This window comes from Salarias fasciatus, chromosome 7 (assembly GCF_902148845.1).
Source record: "Salarias fasciatus chromosome 7, fSalaFa1.1, whole genome shotgun sequence".
Taxonomy (NCBI): Eukaryota; Metazoa; Chordata; class Actinopteri; order Blenniiformes; family Blenniidae; genus Salarias; species Salarias fasciatus.
Window position 1 is genome coordinate 13373061 of NC_043751.1, and position 21562 is coordinate 13394622.

At 42.4% G+C, this 21562-nt stretch overlaps 2 protein-coding genes across 3 annotated transcripts; both read right to left on the reverse strand.

Annotated features, from left to right (window-relative positions):
• Positions 1-1209: 1209 nt before the first annotated feature.
• On the reverse strand, positions 1210-13627 carry LOC115391816 (tyrosine-protein kinase CSK-like). Of its 2 annotated transcripts, XM_030096178.1 has the most exons (14): positions 13249-13627; positions 7611-7619; positions 7399-7533; positions 7191-7304; positions 6939-7051; positions 4999-5218; positions 4168-4261; positions 3993-4058; positions 3341-3440; positions 3162-3252; positions 2987-3060; positions 2677-2872; positions 2488-2574; positions 1210-2114 (listed from the first exon to the last, which is right to left on the reverse strand). In XM_030096178.1, the coding sequence occupies exons 3-14, from the start codon at positions 7411-7413 to the stop codon at positions 1929-1931; spliced, it is 1356 nt and encodes a 451-aa protein (XP_029952038.1). In that variant the 5' UTR covers positions 7414-7533; positions 7611-7619; positions 13249-13627; the 3' UTR covers positions 1210-1928. The 2 variants fall into 2 exon arrangements, with proteins under 2 accessions (XP_029952038.1, XP_029952037.1); XM_030096177.1 differs by having other exon boundaries at positions 7399-7619.
• Positions 13628-13784: 157 nt separating this feature from the next.
• On the reverse strand, positions 13785-19335 carry LOC115391814 (enhancer of mRNA-decapping protein 3-like). The gene is made up of 7 exons (XM_030096175.1): positions 19197-19335; positions 18822-18987; positions 17561-17775; positions 17140-17478; positions 16914-17067; positions 16081-16298; positions 13785-15978 (listed from the first exon to the last, which is right to left on the reverse strand). Exons 2-7 carry the CDS (start codon positions 18983-18985, stop codon positions 15644-15646), a joined length of 1425 nt encoding a protein of 474 aa, XP_029952035.1. The 5' UTR covers positions 18986-18987; positions 19197-19335; the 3' UTR covers positions 13785-15643.
• Between the last annotated feature and the right edge of the window lie 2227 nt (positions 19336-21562).

The window sequence follows — 21562 nt, forward strand, 5'->3', positions numbered from 1 at the left end:
CTGTTTACTTCTTAACCAGTAATGTAGTTACGAGTATTGTCTACAAAAAAGGTGCATTTTTCCCGAGTGTACAAATAGCAGTTGCATTTATCTGAAAATTGCACTTATTTTCTATTCGTTCATCTTCTATATTGATTTGTCTGTGGGCAGGATATACCATCACATGGCAAACAGAGAGACAGACCACCACACACACCCTCACACTGAGGGACAATTCAGGGTCATCGATTAACCTCACATGCATGGTTTTGGTCCATGGGAAACCAGAGTATGGAGGAAACAATGGTGGCTCACAGATTACATATAGGAAGTTACCAGCGCTGTTATTACATTACTCAACATGGAGATCATACTAACACTACACAGACAGAACCAGGCAGAATTAGAACTAACGACTTTCTTGTTATGAAGGACTGCTTTTCTACAAATTTTTCTGTAGAAATCATATGATACAAATCTTTTACTTTAATGTCTGAATTTTAGATCACTTTTTGTGCTTTTTGTGTTAGACTTTACTGCCAAATTCAACACAGTTGATCACAACATACTACTTGACAGAGCTGAGAAATGTATAGAAATTCCTGGTACTGTCTTAAATCATTTTAAATCTTACTTGTAAGACAGGGACTGTTAGTTTGTAACTCTGAATATGAGCGTATGAAACTCACATGTGGAGTTCCTCAAGGTTTCATCCTTGGGCCTCTTTATATTTGGCTTCTTTGAGATGTGTCAGAACATTTTACAGCTTAGACTGAGGTGCTTTTCTTTACCCCATGTTACTTAGACAACAAATCAAGCAAAGCATCTCAGAGTAATTATGGACTCAGATCTGAAGAAACAACTGCCGACACACTAACTTATTATAAATCAGGCCTTAAAATACTTTTATTTGCTAGATAATTAAACTTGCCCCACTGTCTTATTTTATTATACTTTGCAAAGTCCTTTCATGGGCAGAAATGATTCTCTGAAAAACCGATTATGGCACAGAGGCTGTGTTTGACACCCCTTACCACCACTGCCCCACTTGCTATTTTATAAAAGTAGAAAAACTCAAATAATTTCAAGGTAGGATTGAGATATGATGATTCCAGTGAATACTGATAGCTTTAACCCATTTTCACCATTGGAATATCCAGCAGATTAACTTTGATTGTGTCAAATTAAAATTCAATTGTGACTTAAAAAAATACTCCTTAAACAAATCACTTTCAACAAAATTGTTTTATTCTTGAAAAAGGCAGCACAGGACATTTATTAACATTCTGTTGTTCCCTTGCATAGAAAAGTTAGACTTTTTCATACAATCCAAAGATTTGCATAATAAATCCGTTATCGACTTGGCCTCACATTTTACAGAGAGACCAAACATTAGGCATGACATATTTTCTTCAACACAGTAAAAATAAAAAGCTGCATTATTAAAAGTTTTTTTTTTCCTTTTCTTTTTTTTCTAAATTTAATCGAACAAAATAATCCAACATTCGTGCAAGACTTTGTACCTGGAACTCTAAAAATATTTACAGCTTGTACTCCTGTATCAAAATTGTACTTTAATTTTCAAAGCATATTTTTTCCTTGAACAGATTCAGTCGAGTGAGTTTAATGATGTTGCTGCTCTGGAAATTCTGGATGAGAACCACACCAACGTGACGATCTATATGAATGTAAAGGACACAAAGAGGCAAGGCACTGTGGCTCTGAGGCAGCGCTGTGTTTTAACCATGTGACAATTAGGAAGACACAATGAACCGTGATGTTCTGACTCAACTGAGATTATTTCTGCAGTTTGAACAACCTGATGTGAAGCTTGTTATTAAGACAGGTGCATTTTTGACACTGTTACTAAAATATGCTGGATTATGCAGTCTGAGATTACTGTTCAAGTGGTCAAAATGAGTGGGGAGTAAAATGCTGTGTCAGGTTTCTCAATGTCTTTTTCCAATCCCTTGGCTGATATCCTGTAGCCGCTCCTTCAGCTTGTGAAAGCTCGGTCGAACGCCAGGATCGAGGTTCCAGCACTCGGTCATCAGGTTATAAACGACGTCAGGACAGCCGTCTGGACAGCCCATCTTGTACCCGTTCTCCACCCGAGGCACCACTTCTTTTAATGGCTACACAGAAAAAGAAAAGAAAAGAAAAAACTTTTGAACATGTTTCACTGAGAGATGACAGAAAACTGACATTTAAACTGTGTGTCCTGCAATTCGGAACCTCAGATGAGATTAAAATAGTTTTAATAGTTAAAACATTTTGACATAGTGATTGATCTGTGTGGAGTTTGCATGTTCTCTCCCAGTTAAATGAGTCTCTTTTTTTAAACCAGTCGTCTGATCCTCTGCGAGATCAGCATGTTAAACTTGGCAGAGAGAGATACCCTTTCTGATACAGTCCCCAGAAAAACATTACAAACTCCAATCTCAAGACACAAGATCACCACTTCCCTCTAGATGTTTACGTCCAAAAAGGTACTGAAATAATGCTTACAATTTTTGGGTAAGGAACTCGGCCAAAAGAGTAAAGCTCCCACAGCAAAATACCGTAGCTCCAAACGTCTGATTTGGTGGAAAACCTCTGTTGATTAGCAAAAGAAAAACACAAAAGTCAGAGCTTCGTTTCACTGTGTGATGGGTTCAGTTGGTTAACCAGATTTCTCAGACGAGTCTCGCCACGGACCTTTTCTCTGAGGGCCTCTGGTGAGGTCCACTTCACGGGCAGCTTAGCGGCGTCTTGAGTGGACGACGCCTCCTTGGTCAAACCGAAGTCACTGACTTTGGCGATGCTGTCGTCTGACACCAGAACGTTTCGCGCTGCCAAGTCTCGGTGCACAAAGTTATTGGCCTCCAGATAGGCCATCGCTTCACAGACATTTCTGTGACAGACATGCAAAATCAAGATATAAAATCTGTTCACAAACACGCTGCTCCACAGCACCATCACTAAAAACTCAGCAGGTTCTCATCTCTGACCGCTAAGAAGTACGTACAACGCAAAATGCAGGAGAGCGTCTCCATCGATCACCGTCCGCCCTCTGGAACGTAAGTAGTCAACCAAACAGCCCTGCAAACAAACAAACAAACAAACAAACAAACAAACATGTTCAATGTTGTTCTCATCTTTATCTTGCACATGGACAGATGGTCAGATTGTTCCACCTCTACCTTGGCCATAAACTCAGTAACTATATACAGACTGCCGTTCTCCTCGACGATCACTCCGAGCAGCTGGACCAGGTTATCGTGCCGTAGTTGCCTGTTAAGTGGGAGAAACACAGAAGCATGAGACACGGTGTGTCCTTTTCCTAATAAAGAAACATGAGCAATGTAGCTAATTGTCTTACGTCATGACGGAAGCCTCTGCAATAAAAGCCTGCGCTGTAGCATCGTTCTTTATGCATTTCACAGCCACTTTAGTCCCTCTGTAGTCTCCCACCATGACATCTGCAACAATCACGAGTGATGAAATATCAGTCAGGGCGTATTTTCAGCAAACCAACATTGAAAGGGGAAAAGGAAACATGAAGCGCACACAAGCAGATGCAAATTAATTCCTGCCAGTTGCCTGTTTGATGTTTCATCTGGGGCTGTTAGTGTTAAATACCTAATGCCAATATGCCAAAATGCCACTGAAGACATTGTTTCTTCATTGAGCCTTTTGAGATTTGAGCCTGGATCAAGTCATATTTGTTACATGACAATGTGTAACAGACTCCAACTTTTTAACAATCAGCCTCGTGGCTCAGTTTCATTGTGAAAATGGTATAAAATATAAATGTCCAGTTTTCTCTGGACTCCACTAAAACACACAGTGAGACTGATGCCATAAACACACTTAAAAAGCAAATATCAACATCAAAATGACAGAATTTCAACCATGAAAGAAAACTGTGATTAACAACTTAAATCATTCACAACTTAAAGCATTTAATTCGTTCCTAAACAAATATGGAAAGACGCCGTGGTTACATTTACAATAAACCTGAGACCACTTGCCTCCAAACTCTCCTTTTCCAATAACTTGGTCCAGCTTGAGGTCTTTCCTGTTGAGCGACCAGCCACCTGTTGGTCGTTTAATCAGGAAATCATTTCAGTTCAGACGTGATCTGCACATGTGATTGACACAAAAAGCTTGAAAATCAGTGTAGTTACACAAACTATAAAAACTCACTCCTGGAAAACTCATCCTGAGCGGCCACCGTTCCTTCCTCCACCTTAGGCTTGATTAGTCTGGTGCACAGGCCGTCTGCATCTTTGCTGTAGTGCTAGACACAAGGAGCAATAATTATCAGTTGTATGCATAACCCCAAAAAATATATAAAACTGAAATCTATCTGCTGTTTTGTATCTATTTGTAAACAATCTATCTTTTTATGCTGCTAATACTGAGTGTCAAACTATCTATATAACCTTCACTTCTTTTCGGTAATCTATGAGAGAAACAGTCTGAACTAGAAACATTTTACAGCTGACGGTTTGGTGCTTTTTTGAGTCACGTCCACAATTCACCTGTGGTTTATGACAGAAGGAGTAAACAGTGTTAAAACTGTGTCAGCATCACAGTTCAGAAGCAGCAAAACTCAGCGAGCAGTGTAACGAAATGCCCACCAGAGGGCCGTCTGCTCAAATCACTTCAAGACCCAGTGGCTGTGAACACATTTTGTTAATGACTCTGTTTAATCACTCTTCCACTTCAGTCTTAAAGATTTTCGGTCCTTTCCGGCTCAAAATTAGCTTCTGACACGTGAAATGGAGTCAATCTGAGAGTGAACCAGCTCTGTGCCTCTGAGGTTAGAGCTGTAACTCTCGGCATACTGTTCGCTTCCTCTTTGACACTTCCTGTTCATTACATGTTCCAGGAAATGCATGTCTCTGAAGTGAACACGGGGCCTCCCACACACGGTGACAGTAGATTCTAAGTGAGGCTACAGAGCACAACACAGGCAACACACTCCTTTTTTATAGATTTCACAACTGAACAATGATTTTTTTTATCTTCTACCTCCACGAGCTGCATGAGGTTCTCAAAATAGCCCTCCTCGTCGATGGTGAGCTTGCCCTTGGCGTAGATGATGCGGTAGTGCTCCACCTTTCCCTCGCAGCTCACACACAGAGTGTAGTCACCCGGGAAGTTGGTGCTCTCTCGAACCAAGAACAGGCCCGTCTCAGGAGGGTTGAGCAAACGCTCGGCTTGATCCCGGGTGATCTTCCCATGAAACCATCTGGAAAGAGACGAGCCGGCAGGAGGTCAGGAGTCAGAAAACTACCCCGAGACATGCTAAGCACTGCTGTAAAGCTTCACGTTATCCTCCACACTGAACCTTTTGTCAGCTTTTTGAATATGAAACATACAAAAAATATGAAACATTACTTCTTATTCCCAGAGTCAGACTCTGCACACTCAGCCTGTTTGGGTTTTATTTCACATTCATTTCACTCTTTGGGTGATTTTGCTGTTTTCCTGCCCGTGTAGCTGTTTTGTTTCAGCTGCTATGAGTAAAGTTCCATCTTTCTTTCTTTACTTGACCTCATGAATTTATCATGAGTCTTAAAATAGGGATGTGATGCAAATGCAATTGTTTCAAGCACCGGGATATACAGCAGATTATCATGAAATGCGTACAACCGGTTTTATTACTGAGGATGTCCCATATTTATAGGTGACTTTAAGGAAACAGACTAAAAGAAATTTGAATCTGATTCCATGAGAATGTTGCATTTCAATATTTTACAGAGAAGCTTGTTGGAAAGCTGGCAATGAGGCTGGGAGATAAGAGTTTTAAAGGCCTGAAATTTCATAGCATGTCATTTAACGAGTACTGGAATGACAACGAAGAGTCCTTGAATCATGCTGCCTCTTATCTGACATTCCTGCGTGCCCATGAGCATCATGGTGTTAAATTCAATAGCAGTACATATTAGTGCTTGGTAGATTATTTCTTTGTTGTTAAAAAATCTTATGCAAAACATCTTTTTTTTATATCCAGACATGAAGAATCCAGAAAAGCTGGACCAAGCAAACCAAACTACGTGTGTGTGTTCACATAAAAGGCGGTGGTGTGTGCTGCATGCCGCCAATGACAGAGAAATTATAAGGAGAACAATTCTTTTTCAGAGGCGAAGAGACAACTGTGTTAAAAATTGTGAGGATTACCAGAAAATTATGCAGTCAAGAAACGCCACTGCTGCAGCAGCTAAAATAGACAAGGAATGCTGGGGGGGAAAAAAAATGTCCCGCTGTGCAATCGCTTAGTTTAGTGTCACTGCAACATTAATTCCCCAACATGGCAGCATGTGTAGATCTCATTTAAAGTCACAGTGTGCATTAAAAACATATCTGTGTTTTTAAATTACTGTTTTAGCTTCATAATGTCAGTAGAACAGCAAAAAGAACTTCGGTGCAAATAAAAAAAAATACTCCCTCAATTTAATTTATAACGTAAATGTCCATGTCTGCGCACTGAAATTCAAATAACCCTCAAGAAATGGAAAGGCCGTTTTCCCATCAAGCTGACGGGCCAGTAGGAGGTGTCTATGAATAAACCTGACATTCACAGGAAGAAACAACAGAAACCCATCATGAGGAGAAACGGAGATTTTTTTTTTTGAAGTGACTTCAGTCTGAAATAGAAAAGAAACAACAGGAAATCGTACTGAGATCATGCAAACCTCAGGTGGAAGCAGACACAAGTGCACTGCAATTACAACACGGCCCGACCAAACTGTGGTCTGCATTCGCACAACTACAGCGGCAGTGCCTCGACAAATAGGCCATCGGCCTTCTGCAACCACACGGCCATAAGAAGAGGGCGAAGTCGAGCTATTTTAGCCACCGCTGGGCATACGAGACACAACGCTGGCACAACACTGCAGATATATTTCCACGGGACTGTTTGCTCACGGTATCATAACTCAGTGCACCATAATAATAGGTATACTCACGGCATTAAACTCAGCTTGCCTCCAGATTTCACACCTTCCCTTTTCTGGACGTAGTTTGCTGGAATAGTTCCCTCACGGCCTGCAGTGTTTTTAGCTTTGTACCAATTTGGATCCTGGGACACAAAATGAGCAACAGTTAAGACGAATGACGAAAAAAAAAATATTATTACAAATATTACATGACACAAGTATTTTTACAGTGTGACGGAACTGACAGCCGACATGAACAACCAAACAATAAACAAATGTTACCTTTGTGACAACAATGATAGTCAACACATCTCCTTTGTTGAAGGGCAGGTCCTGCTCAGACGTGCCTTTAAAGGTGTACCTGGCTATGCACTCGGTGCCCTGCGGCCATGGAACCTGCAGCGTCGCAGACAGACGGCGTTATAGTGAAGGAGGGGAAGGAAAAAAAACGCCTGTATGTTTGAGTTTGGAGAGTATTCTCTACTCGTACCTGGACCTCTGTCATGGTGAGGCGCTTCGATCCTCTCACAGGTGAGGGCCTCTAGCTGCGACCATGAGAGCTGGCCAACACACACATGCGCACACACACGCACGCATGCACACGCACACACACACACACACACACCACACACACACACACACACACACACACACACACACACACACACACACACACACACACACACACACACACACACACACACACAGTACCTATAAAGGGAAACAGGACGGAGATCAGATTTTTGAGACACTTTGAGAAATTGTTTAAAAGAAGTTTTACCTTTCATTCAGAAATACTCCCCGTGTTTTGAATTTTCTTCATTAGATGGTGCCTTTGCAACATCATAACAGATTTCACCACCGAATAGACAGCCGAGAGACGTCTTTAGGCATCTATCGTTTCTTCACTTCCTTTATGTTCACACGCAAAAGTTTACAATGGTAAAAATTTGGGTTCTTCAAGGTAAAAGTTGGGAACCATTAATGTGAGGCACTGTGGATGTGAGGATGTCTCTGGACATCATAGCAAAGCCTGGAAATTTGATCAATGAAAACTTTAGCTCAAGTTTTTGTTTGAAAGTTTAAGTTTATGCACTTAAAGTGAAGCACGTTGTGGACTTTTGTCACTTATATTACTAAAAAAGATGACCCTGACAGAAGTGGTCAAAAATTGATGAGTTGCCGGTTCTTCTTTTCGATAGTGCAGAGCAATTCTCAGCAAGCGTGTCCGTCACTATCAATAACCACTCACACTGTCCCTTTAAAAATAACCCAGTCATACAGAAAGCAGAAATAACAACTCTTCTTTTTTTAAACACACTTTCACAACTAGTACCGAATGTTTCCATGACGTAAGACAACAGTAAAGAGCAGCTTTCAGGCTGCTGAGGAAGTTCAATTTGTTCAATTCTGGCTTTAACAAAGATTTTGAGATATTATCATGAACATACAGGACATTTTCACCTAAAATAAGATCTGGTTCTGCATCTGTGGCCCAGAGAATGAGCCCTGTAGGAATCAAAGTCTCTCTTCAGTTTCGGGAATGCAAACTTGTGGTGAGATCCGACCAGACCCGAGGGACTGGTGCAGCCCGCCGTTTTTCTTCATGTCAATAAAGCAGCCGCTGCAGCAGTAACCCCAGTCCTGAGCCACTCGGGGATTTGTGTTTCCACGACACGATCACAACAAATCAGAGCGCAGACGTCACAGCGAAACGATGAAGTCATGCTCCACAATCCCCCCACACTTCTCCCAAGAAGCCTGACTTCCTCCATCCTTTCCCAGGCAGAGGCGGCCGGAGCTCAGGGAGAATCCTGGCTCTGTTAACCCGTCACTTCACATGAGGTCACATCCTTCGACATGTTCATTACAGAGCGTTCGTCTTCCTGTGCGACAGCTTTGGGTAGAAGAACATGAAAGATAAAAACTCACGAGCTCTTCTCTTCTACCAAAAACATAACGTGGGACTTTTTTTTTTTAAGATGTCACACTATAAATAAATAACCAGCCAATCCTCGGACATCAAATGTGAGACTAAAAAGTCGCATGTGTCCCAGACAGAACTGTCCTCACTCCCAGTGAAGGGGATATGACAGATGTGGTCCCCTATGGAGCTCTGCAGCTGTCTCCTGTGTCGAGGGACAAAACTATCTGGACACATTTCCCACACCCTTCAACCCCGCAGGAACACCCCCACACTGCCCATCTCTGTTGTACTGTGGCATTTCACAGTGTTACACTCATGTTAGCCACAAACAGTGTTAAAAATTAGATTTAAATACTTTTAATTGTGAGTGGTTCAAATATAGTTCCATCCAGTAACACCCAAAAAAAAAAAAAAAATCAACTCTTTGTTCATGTTTCTGCAGCTCCCTGAGGACAAACTCTGCTCCATTATAGAAATCTTTAAGCGCCGTGCTAATATGGTCGCTTAACATCAGGAATGTTTCTCCGGGCTACTTTGTCTGATGCTGTATTAATAGATGCATTAAACCACTGTGCTACCTGCGACAGCAAGCTGGATAAAGCAATAAAGAAGAGAAGATAGGTGCGGAGTGGGTGAGAGAAAAAGTGTAGGAATCACTACAGCTTACAAAGGCCATGACGTTTAAACCCGTTTTGTCGAGCTGGTCGCAGGTCCAGCACAGGGTGAGCACAGAGAGACAGTCAACCACACACTCACTTTCAGAACTATCAGATATTTAGTTTCCCACGCATGTTTTTGCACGGTGGAGGGAAATCGAAGTAGAAAAGAAATGCATGCACACACAGAGAGGACCTCGGGCCTGTAGTCACACCAAGCCATGCTCTCGAAGCGGGGCGAACGCTAACCACAACAACAAGCATCAAAAACATACTGATACTGGACGAAGGCTTCATTTCTTCATTTCATAGAGGGTTTTTTTTCTTCACAAAATATCAAAAAGGATTTTACTGTGTTCACTTCTTCAGCATCAGATAAATTTCCCGGTTGGCTCTCAGTTCAGGTGCAGGTGTAGTGGTAAGTGCTTTTGCCTTTTGGGGAATTTCTCTGTGTGTGTCATGTTCTCACTGATCTGCACCAAGTCTTTGATGAAGAATCTCACCAAGTGAAAGCGAGAGATCGGCAGTGGCTGCCACACAACAGCAGTTTTGAGTTCATTTCCTCTGAGCCACTGAATGCACTGCAGCAGCGGGAGAGAGCGGCAGCTGAGCGACTGTAACAGATCTCAGTCTGTCGAAGAGCCGCGCTGCCATTTTCAGAGAGCTCCACATGGAACCAAGGCCTGAGCTCTTCAGGAAGTGCACAAGGCCGTCATTGTGAGACGGTCGGGTCTCTTTTGACCCCTACAGCCATTGAGAAATCCATCTTCATCATCAAGCTGTCCTCCGAGCGGCTTCACTGACAGCAGTTTATTTCACCACGTCAGAGTGCGACTTGCTCCACAGGCCACTTTCATTTACCACTGTGTTACAACCTACTGTGATCATTTCAGTTATTTCTACTGAGATACCTATGATCAGCTTCACTCTATCCCAGACTGAGTGTATTGACTGAGAGATGAGAGAATTCCTTAAGCTTCTGAAAGCAACTGTGAATCAAAAAACTCACTGACTCATTCATACTCGCTCGTTATGAATGAGGGCTGTGAAAGATCACATTATAAATGTAACAATGAGCTAATAACTACGTCTAAGGTAGCCTTTTCATTGTTCAAATGATCAAACCTGTTGATCAGCGCTGACTCCTGTCTGGTGTGAGCCAGTCAAGGTCTGAGTGGCAGAAGTCAGCAGCAGCCTGACTGCACAAAGCAAGACAGGACAGGAATGTAGAAATATCTTCCTTGACCTTGTTTGAATGTGCCACTCCCTCATCCAGCTTCAGACAAATCGTGAGGTAAAAAAATGTTGAACATACTAGTTTGAAAGAGGCTGTCAGGTGCACGGTTCTGCAACTCTGATGGGAAAAAAAACAACCTTCAAAACGAAACTGATTTGAAGTTTAAAGTTGATCACGTTAGGAGGTTTTACAGAACTGTTTTTTTTTTACATCAGTGTTCTAGCCCCAGGTGTCTGTAGGGCTCCTGTCCCTGGTTGGTGTACAGGATTGTGAGCCTGCTCTCGTCCTGAATGTCCAGCCTGGGGACGCCCTGCTGCTCCGATGCTGCTGCGCTGTTATTATCATCACTACCACCTCAGCAGGGCGGCGGGCAGGACAAGTGAGGAGAGGAGGAAACTTCTGTCTGGCAGGTACACAAACAGAATCAATGACCGGTGAGAAATGTAGAGAAAGAAAAGGGAGTACAAGCCAACAATTCGCCCAGTTGCCTGCAGATGGCTTCTCGGGAGAAAGAAACCAGCTCTGCTGCAACAGCTGGACTCTGGTGCAGTGGCATGTTTCAGCGAAACAACTGTCTAAAAGTAGGAATCCAGTGGTCGGTCTCGAAAAACAAGTCATCACTGCACCTCTCGAATGCTTGGTGCTCATTCCTGTGTCTGTAACGCAGGCATGAAAACAAATGACTGATTTCATGTTTGAAATAGTGATATTTGTTTTAGAAAAACTGAAAAACTTAACAGTAAGGCAAAGTTGTGTTCAGAGAAGCAGGAAGTGAAAAATCAATGACTGTAAGTCTGGGGCAACCTCCTGCATTCTGGCTTCCGCCCAACTTTTTCATTTTACTACCATCCAAAGTTCAGACGACACACACCGAGCTTTTTCACACTTATCAGACTTTAGCTACACTATAGGCAGAGCTGATTTCACTGAATAAACAGACAACACCATATAAGTGGAAGCTGCTGCTGCATCTGCAGCGGACGGACACTTCCTGGCTGCGGTGCAGTGCAAAGCTGCTCCGCTGGTGCAGCCATGCAAAACACATTACAGGGCAGCAGCTCTGCTCTGCTCTGCTGTGGTTTCAGGAGCTCCCTTCATCACCGGTTGAACGTTTCTTCCATTTTGTCACAACAGAATAAAAATCACTGACCTTGAAGCTATTTTGAGGCTGATGGAAATGTCCCCAAAGTCTTCATGGTGGCACCACTGGACACCAAATGTGTCTCACCTCCTAATTTTCATTGGTTCTAAATGATGTTTATAACTTTAAAAGGTGAAAAGCAATTGAAACATGAGTGTGAAAGTTATTTGAATAGAAAAAGTAGTGCAAGACTTATGTCCTTACTGTTCATTGTGAAAGACTGAAGTGAATGTGGCAGTATGTGAAATAGAGCAGCTCTTCTATTGCACCACTGAAGATACTCCTAGTTTACTAAATACAGGTTGGAGAGAATAATGTTAAACCGAGCATTACTTAGGACCGCATAACAATATTTTAACATATGATATTTGACAATAGTTTTGAGTATTGCAATACATGACGTTGACATGCTTTTTTAATTCATACTTCACAGCAGCACTGATGTTCAGAACAGTGGATCCAGACTCAACCGGATGCTGGTGGGCTGCTTTTGGTTTCTTCTTGATCAAACGCACATCTGCACTTCCCAGTTGCAGCGTTTCAGAAGCAAACCAGGTTTTTGACCTTTTATCTTTAGCATTTTTTTCCTTGAAGGCTGTGCTGTTGGATTTTGGTTTGTTGCCAGATTGAAATAATTAAGTGAATTCTGATCTAATTTAAATACAATCAGGGGGATTGCAGTTTCAGATGAATGCTGTGACAGACAGATCATGAATGCATATTGCCATAAAAATTAGCCATAAATTAGTAAAGCAAACAACCCTAATAATGTTGTAAAGAGAGTGCACTGGCTTCTTCCCGTCTGATTGTCAGACAAAGCGCCATGAAGAAATAAATACACTCAGCAGTCTAAATATTAAAGACAGAAGGGTAGTCTTACTTATTGTTTATGATATGCTACTTGGTACCCCCCTGTAACCCCTCTCGGGTGTTATTTAGATCCGATCCTGAACAGATCAGCAGCTTCAATGGGATTTTTACTGTGGCAAACGACTTTAACTGAATGGCTGTTTGTGCAACCAGATAAAATAATAAGAATGAAGGGCTAAAAAGAGAAGAGCTGCCTATTTAAAGACATGAATCTGCACGTTTCTCTGAGCGCGGCCAGCGCTGCAAACTGGGGAACAGCTGTTCCCAGATGTTGTGAAGGCAGACGGTCGTCATCTCTCGTGTCATTATCTGACATGTCGCAACAGAGTCGTGTCTGAAGCTGCGCGCTGCAGCCGCTTCACCCCAGGAAGTAGCGCGCATTGAGGACACCTCTCGACCCGAACAACTCTGCATTTGTGCAATCGGCAAAACCCCCTCACCTTCGTGTTATTAATTGTGGTTATTTACCCCAGATGGATTTGCCTCGCCTCTTGGATTGAGGATCTTACCTGTCTGCAGGTTGGAGGGACTGTTTTCTTGTCAATCAACTTCACACGTGCCTTTTCATCCGAGCGATGGAAAACAAATTCCCATTCACGAAAGAAAGTATTTAACAATCTGTGTTGAAGTGGAAGAAAAAGAAAAAAAGATTTTTCCTCAAGTCAAGAGATCAGAACTCAGATAAACCAGCCGTGAGTTCCTGATGCGTCTTTTGTAAACATCACACACATTAAACTCACAAATACCTAAAGAAAAAGAGAATAAATTAAATTCTGCAGAAAAGTTGCAGCTTTCCCTTTCACGGAGTTTAACCAGTCAAAATAATGAACTCCGAGCTGCTCCTCCAAAGCGTCTGATCTGAGCGCACTTCTGCACTTTCCCCTTCTCTCAAACATTCAACTTTTTTGCCCCACCTTGACTTCTCAGTGCGCATGCACGCTGATGACCGGCTAAAAATATCTATCAAAGGACCCGTTTCAGTCAACTTGGGGAAGGAATTTGATCAATACAAAAATGCTAAAAAGATAGGACAAAAAAACAAACAAACTGCTGAATGTTTTTATTGGTTCGACCTGCAGACATGACACATGAGGACTGCACAGTATTTCTGCACAACAAACTTGACAGTGAACTTCGACCCCACATGGAAATAGCTGCAGTAAAACCTCCCAACTGTCTGAACTGACACTTTCCCCACCCCAGATGAAAAGAAATGTCCAACAAATTGCAGATCTGCAACAGACAACCCTCGCAAAAAAAAACGGAGTAAATCCACCTGCTCTCTGGTCCAAAGTGTCCACCGCCCGAGGTTTCGCATCTGTTCACATTTAATGGACAAAAATGATCATTTCAGACAATGGCATTAAGTACAAAGAGCTGCAACTACATCTCGAACAAGGAAGCGCCACAATAAACATTTGGCTTCATCGCCTCCTGGTGGTCGAACACCCAAAAAAACGTATTACAATTCACATTCAGAAAGAAGCCTTGGCTGATGTTTCCCAGCCAGGCTTGTCTCAACAGATGTGACACTACACATCAGGCCAGAGGAATGTCGGAGAAGGACTCAACCAATGTGCATGAAAGACAATCAGCGTCTGAATCGGCCAATTTCAGCCTATTTTTAGTTCTAGTTGCACATGTCGATTTAATCTCACACCAAATGTATGGACTACAGTGCTTCGTTTTTTGTCTACTTGGCTCCTCGCTTCTGCAACAAGTCATTGTAAATTTAATTTTTTTTTTCCTGCAAACTCAAAACAACATCCTGAGTTGCAGACGCATTTCTAATTAACGGAGTCTTCAAAAGACCGTCCCCGTCAAAGTCTTCAAACAGCACAAACAAGTAGCTGTGGCTGAGTGTTGCACAGTTTCATGTCAATGATTGATCGTAATGCTCACATTTTACATCAGTACTGGACAGATTGTTTAGCGTTTGAGACGTCCAGAACATTTATAATAAAAGCGACATTAAGTGTGCGTCACATCGCACGTGACAGACTTGTGGTCCTCTCTGAGGGAATTCACAAAAACACTTTGAAATGACAACTTTGCGGAGATTGAAGCAAATATTGTTATAGCCTGAAACTGAGACTTTGGAAAAAAAAAAAGTAATTTGAAGGAAATGTAACTTTCAAACATCTGTAAAGCCCTTTGTCTCATGTAACCAGAGGGGGGAAAAGCTTATTCTCCTGCACCGAATGGTGAAATTTCCACAGCTTTTGCGCGCCGTCCCAGAAGAGCAGAGCTCTTCATGACCACAGATTACACTTTTATCAGAACTCCATCCAGTAAGATCCCCATTCGACACGGGTACAATCTGAACACACAATATAAGAATGATAAACACTTCATGTTTGATTTGATAAAGTGTAGATCTCACTGAAGCATCTGGCAACAGGTGAGCGAGCGCTGTATGGCTACGGCTTTCGGAAAAGCCGGTAGCAGCGGAAACAGCATGAGTGGTATTCATGAAGTCAGATTCTGATTGTAATGAGAGAGAGAGTGTGTGTGTGTGTGTGTGTGTGTATAAGTGCAGGCATTATAGAGGCTTGACTGATATATTGGATGGCTTTGGAATGAGGTTAGATTACAATGACATTCAGAAATGAGTATCACGTTGCATCTTTTTCCGCCTCGGTCAAGAACCTCTTTATCCAAATTTTTTGCCATAGCAACCATTGTAAACATCTTTATCAATATGTACCTAATTCTCCAAGAACTATTGTACACAGCGATCATCCTTGAGCAAATGAGGCAAACGTCTGGTTCAGACCAAATTGCAAAATTGAAGATTGAAATTATAAAAGAAAAAAAAAGCAGCAGAATATCTGGAATACGAGGAGCCACAACTTAAATGGTGAAGGAAGGTGAAATATTCAATCTTGTTGAGCAAAAGACCCACTATGCAGAGTGCAACGGGATGACAAATTTGCAGCCAAAGGGAGAATGGTATTTGATTCCCACTTCCTGGAAAACCTGGCGGGGAATCCCGATGTCGCAGAGGTACACCCTGCCGGCGCCCTCGGCCAGAGGGAGGGGGAGGCAGAGCGAGAGGGACCACTTGGCCTCCACGGCCGGCCCCTGTCCGCCCACAGGAGGGTCCAGGCTGAGGACTGGCGCTCTGTTCTGGTTGGCCCAGTCCGCCGCGGCCCGGTACCAAGGCTGATCCATCAGGAATGTGTTCTCGTGGCAGTCCAGACAGTTAATGATTAAATCCACGGGGGTGTCTGGGAGGTCTGTGCGGTCAGGAGAGGAAAAGGGGTGAGATATCTCATGGAGAGAAGAGAACAGCCGCAGAGCTGCACAAGGCAAAGGACTTTCAGTTAAAAGCAGCTCACCTTTGATGTTGGAGACCTGTTTGCCTCCGGTCTTGTTGAAGAGCGTGAGCTCGCCAGTCACAGAATCGAGCATCTTGACAAAATTTGGCAAAAACAAAACGACTTCCACTTCGTGATTGGCCAGGTGGCGGCCGCAGCTGATGCCCTGGGCTCCCTGAACGTGAGGGCCACACAGCAGCGCCACTGTGGGATGCTGGTGTAAGTTCTTGGGAGTGAATCTGAAAGAAACACAAAACAGTTGAGCACTGAGCAGCGCATGGACACAGAATGCTGACTGTCTTGCTACGAAATCAATGAACCAGTTCTGAAGCCATCAATCATATAAATACAGACCAGAAAATGTCCTGCAATTCAACCTAAAAAACAAGGGAATCTAACCGATTGCTCTTTCAAATTGAGTCCATTTTGCAGTGACTCAACTAAAAATAATGGCACTGATTGACAACGAACTGGTGTAAAGTCAACACTGGGGGGAAAAAAGTTTGCCAAGGAAATAATGCAAAAAGTAAAAGAAATGAAATGTAAACAAAAACCTCTGAAAATAAAAGTGGAGGAACAGTTGGCTTAGCATGAAGTCCTCCCAGTTTTTGGTACCTTCTGGTCAGAATGCTCAACAATAAAGAATCATTAAGGCTAAATCCATTTAATTATTTGTGCAAACTTTTACATGATTTCCATATCAGTTCCTGCTTTTCTAAACTATATTCTATAAAGTGTCTCAGTTTTCTTGAATTGGTACAGTACAAGGTCGCATGTGTGATGAATGCTACATAACATCCTTTATTTTATTTGGGTATGTCGCATTAAAGTCTTTAGCAGCACTCCATGCTGACCTGTTGGGTCCTCCCAGTAGCGTCAGCGCCATCTGGCTGGCGCAGACTCCCGTCATCTCAAGCCTTCGTTCCAGCGAGAGGCCGTGACGCTCGGCGACGGACAACAGACGCTTGTGCAGTTCGTAGGGGATACTCGGCACGACCAGTCCAGAATCTGCAAGGATGAAAGACAACTAGAAACATTGCGCTTCTGTCCGCAGTGTCACTGAAAACACCAAACACCCACCAGTGCAGTATTCTTTGGCCCCGGGCTGAGGTACAGTAATCTGCCTGTACACAATGGGTTTGGCCTCCAGAATGTTCTCATCGTGGCGGTAGCGTGAGGGCGTCTGATCCTGAGGCGTCCCCCGTGACCTCGCGCCGTTACGGCGCTCTGATATGTCGATCTCTGAGAAAACTGCTGCTTTGTCGAAAAGAGCTAAATTCCCTTCAAAGTCAAAGTCTGTGTCCAGGCCGTCGTCCACGCCGTCCCCGAAACACTCGTCATCCCTGTGCTTCATCTGACCGTTCTTCACACCGTTTTTCTTCGGGGTCACCTGGTTTGCGCCGCGACTGCTCGATGACCCTGATGGCAAAGTAAAGAACTTGTTTATAAGTGATTTGTTTGACTTTTTTCTTTTTAGAGGTCTGCACAAAAAGAAACTTACAGGAATTGTGTCTCCTGCGAAACGCTTTCGGCTGTCCAGGCACATCCAGGTGTCGCTCCCCATAACTTTTAGAGCAGTGCTGCGGAGAGCTGACTTTCTCCATCGATCGGGGGTCGCCCTTTGGGACGGCAAGCGGTGCGCTGCTCGTCTTTGAGGAAGGCCTGATGTTGCCATTTCTTATATCCAAAATCTTGAGTTCCTTAATGTCAATGGCACTGCAGATGAAACAGGTAGAGATTAGCTGACAGGGTTTGTTTTCTCTGAAGGAGATAAGAGGAAAACTCATAAACCTTTGAGCTCTCACACAGAAGAAGTTTATTCAGGGGCAGGAGAGGAAGACAGACTTTGGTCAGGTAACAGTCTTGTTTTAAACTGGGGGTTTTTATGCTCAGTGACATTTGTTATGATTAACTCCATTTATCAGAGGCAGGTAGCTCTGCAGAGTTGTAATGTTCTTCCTCTGCATCTTTTCTGTTCAGCATCACTTAACATGCTGAGTATTTTCAGTTCCTATCAGTGGCAGAATGAAGTGCACTTTGCTAACTAGTACAAAAAAGTGATGACTTTAGCAATGTGGTGCTTGTGCATTAATTTTGACTATTGCTTATCTGAACCTGGACAAGAGGCACAAAATATGTGACAACAAAATGAAAGTATGATAAAACGACAACAAGTGATGATGAAGGATGATACAGATTGCCAGACACCATCATTCATCACATTTTGCCTTTCAATGTGGAGTATTCATGTTCTCCCCATGCACACATGGGTTTTTCTCCACAGTCCAAACAAATGCACTAAATTCTAGTAGATGTGTGTGTGTGTGTGTGGCTGTATCTCCATTTGTCATTATGGTAAAATTAATGTAAAATTAAGGTAAAAGCATTAACGATAAAGGTAATAAAATAAGAAAAATCTGTATTTTTACACGAAATCGGAGCAAATACTACTTTTAAGCCTAAATTAAAAAAAAAGTGTGTGTCAGCAGTCAAGTTTGTTCTGTGGACACTTTGTAAATATATTCCTATTGACCTCAGGGTTCTGGATGTTTTATATTCTACGAGTAATTCTGACATGTACTCGAGAGACCAATCACAGCTTGAGACAAGAACTAAGATTTTGAAGTCGATCCATTAACACATGGCAGCTGAACAAAGCGCATTCACTTTTCCTCATTGTTTCACACGAAACATACACAATGAGCCGGGATGAAAAGAAGATCAAATCTGTTGACAACAAGAAGCGCTGAGAGCAGTTTTACCTGAACGTGACCTCGGGGACAGGACACTTGACTCCGTTGTGGAAAGGCTGTTTTAAGGAGATGGTTTGGCTGCTCTGGTCCACAGAAGACACTTCTCCTTGATAGACTCCCAACGATGGCCCGCAGTTAATTGACACCAAACTACCCAACCAATCCGCGGCCATGTCTGCACGGTGATTAAGACAAGAATGTTAATCTCAGTTTGTTTGTTTGTTTTAAATAAGAGAAATAGAGAAACAAAAGAAAAAAACTTTCTGCTAAACTTCATCAGAAAGATTCAGCACTCGGAGTGAACGACAGAGTACCGTTAGCATCAAGCTAAAGCGACCATTTAGGCCTAATTACAAGACGATTAAAGGTCTATATGTGTTGTACCTTTTCGAAATCAACGTGTAGACTCTAGAGGAGGACACAAGTGCATTCGCTTCAGTGTAAGAGAGACGAGGACAAGTAAACAGCGCTGCTCTTCGTCTGTTAGCGCGTTAGCCTGCTAGCCTTTGAATGGCACCGAAGCCTCTAAAGCTTCCGGTTTATTGCTTTTCAAAATAAAAGCGACGAACGCTGCACAACCTCTTTGGACACGTGGATTTTTTGAAAATAAAAAAGTTGTCTATATATATATATATATATATATATATATATATATATATATATATATATATATATATATATATATATATATATATATATTTTTTTTTTTTTTTTAATTACTCAAGTAAAGTGAAGCGTGAAACAAAAAGATCAATATTGTTTTCATTTTCAAAGATCAAGCTTTAAGATACAGCTTAAAATACTAATAAAACACACATTCTCACGTAATAATTCTACAATTCTGATGTACTTAGAGTTGTCATTCTTATCAACATTGTTGTATTATTATAGTTTATTGTTTATTACATCCATCTATCCATCCATCTGTCAATGGGCTATATGCACAGCTCCATTACTTCCTGAAGTTCAGACAGCACCTTTATTTCCTGTGTTTTATGATAGGATCAACTGATTAATCCAGGTGTGTCTGACCTCAATAAATGGCCAGACACACCTGGATTAATCAGTTCATCCTATCATGAAAGACAGGAAATAAAGGTGCTGTCTGAACTTCAGGAAGTAATGGAGCTGTGCATATAGCCCATTTAGGGTCACCAAACCAAGGGTGGTTGGAGGAACAGCACATGCGAACCACAGTGACACCATGTTGCTTCTCTATTGTGTTTGAAGTGATCAAAATGCACTCAGGCATTTCTATGACAGAAAAGCAATGATGTATGCAACACTTATGGCCAGTGAAGCAGTGCTCCTAAATAATAGTCTGAGCTTATACAAGGAAACGTCTTCAGAGTTAGCCAGCATCATGCAAAATTTCACACTGATCTGTGGAAAATGAGCAGGATCATAGATGATTCATCATGTGGGTGCTCCATAGAATGTAAATTAGAAAGCTATTCTAAATAAATTAATACATTTTCACGTCAAGCATATTGTGTAGCTGCAGCTGTATGAGGGATAGTATAATCAATCATGAAACATACAGTATATTGCCACACAAAACGACTCAGAGGAAAGCTATGTGTGTATCATCCTTTCTGTTTGGAGGATGTTCTTAACAACTCATGTCAACAAACCAGTCAGCAGGCTGAGTGAGATCATGTGGAGACTATCCCAGGAGTGTTGGCTATGACACACTCACAAAAGCGCATCCTGTGTATAAAGGCTACCATGGATACACAGGTCAAGGACTGCATGCAGAAAAGCTTGCAATCAAAGCTGTGTGAGGCTCACAAACAGAGCAGCAGGGAACTGTCAGAGAACAGGAGGGCTCTCCCACAGTAAGGTACCGTAAGAGAGAAAGTTTACTGAACAGTACATTAGTTTTAAGCATTGACACGAAAATTTCTTTGACCTGTCATTATAATTTAATCAGATAAACTCGTGTTTGGGAAGAGCGAATGATGCAGAAAATAAATCAGAGTCACAGTCTGATCACGCTATAGTGACAAAACTAGGTGTTGACCATCAAGCAAGCTGTGGAAATATGGAGACACGTGGCTCAAGAATAGCCTCGCACCTCAAGCTGCCACCTCTGTGTTGAAATCTATTCAGGACACTTGAACGCTTGTAGACAGAGAGGAACTGTAGCTTCTCCCACTCAGAGGGAGGTTATACCAGAGACATTTCAGGATGTACAGCTCTTCATACAGGAGTTCAAGCCGTTTTCCATCCATGGATCTTGATATGTGGGACACAAAATCTTACTTTACAGGCCAGGTAACTGTAATTGTTCTTTCCGGTTTTTTGAAGAACTTTGTCCATCAAGTAGTCGTCAATTTTCTGGTAAATATTTGTTTTTCTTCTTAGACCTCAGCATGGTGTGGGATGGCAGCAGCCTCTGGATCAGGGTTTCTATCCACATTCAGTTCAAAGTAAGAGGGCTTTTTATCTCTTATGTGACAGAGACACAGAAACATTTGTTTTTAAAAGAGAGCAGTGTATTTGATTTATGTCCTTCTCCTTTGGCAGCTCTGGGGGCTTTGGACAGAATGACCCAAGTCTAAGGAAGTGGCAGTCGCTGTCCCATTTAGAGCCGGAGCATGCAGCACGGCCGTTCCACCCACCAGGGGCAGAACTCAGGGCTGCACGGGGCGATAGTAGCTTCAGACAAGCAGAAGCGATGCAGTGGCTGCAGGATGCTCATGACAGAGTCGACACTCAGCTGGACCGGCTGAAGACCAGAAACAGAC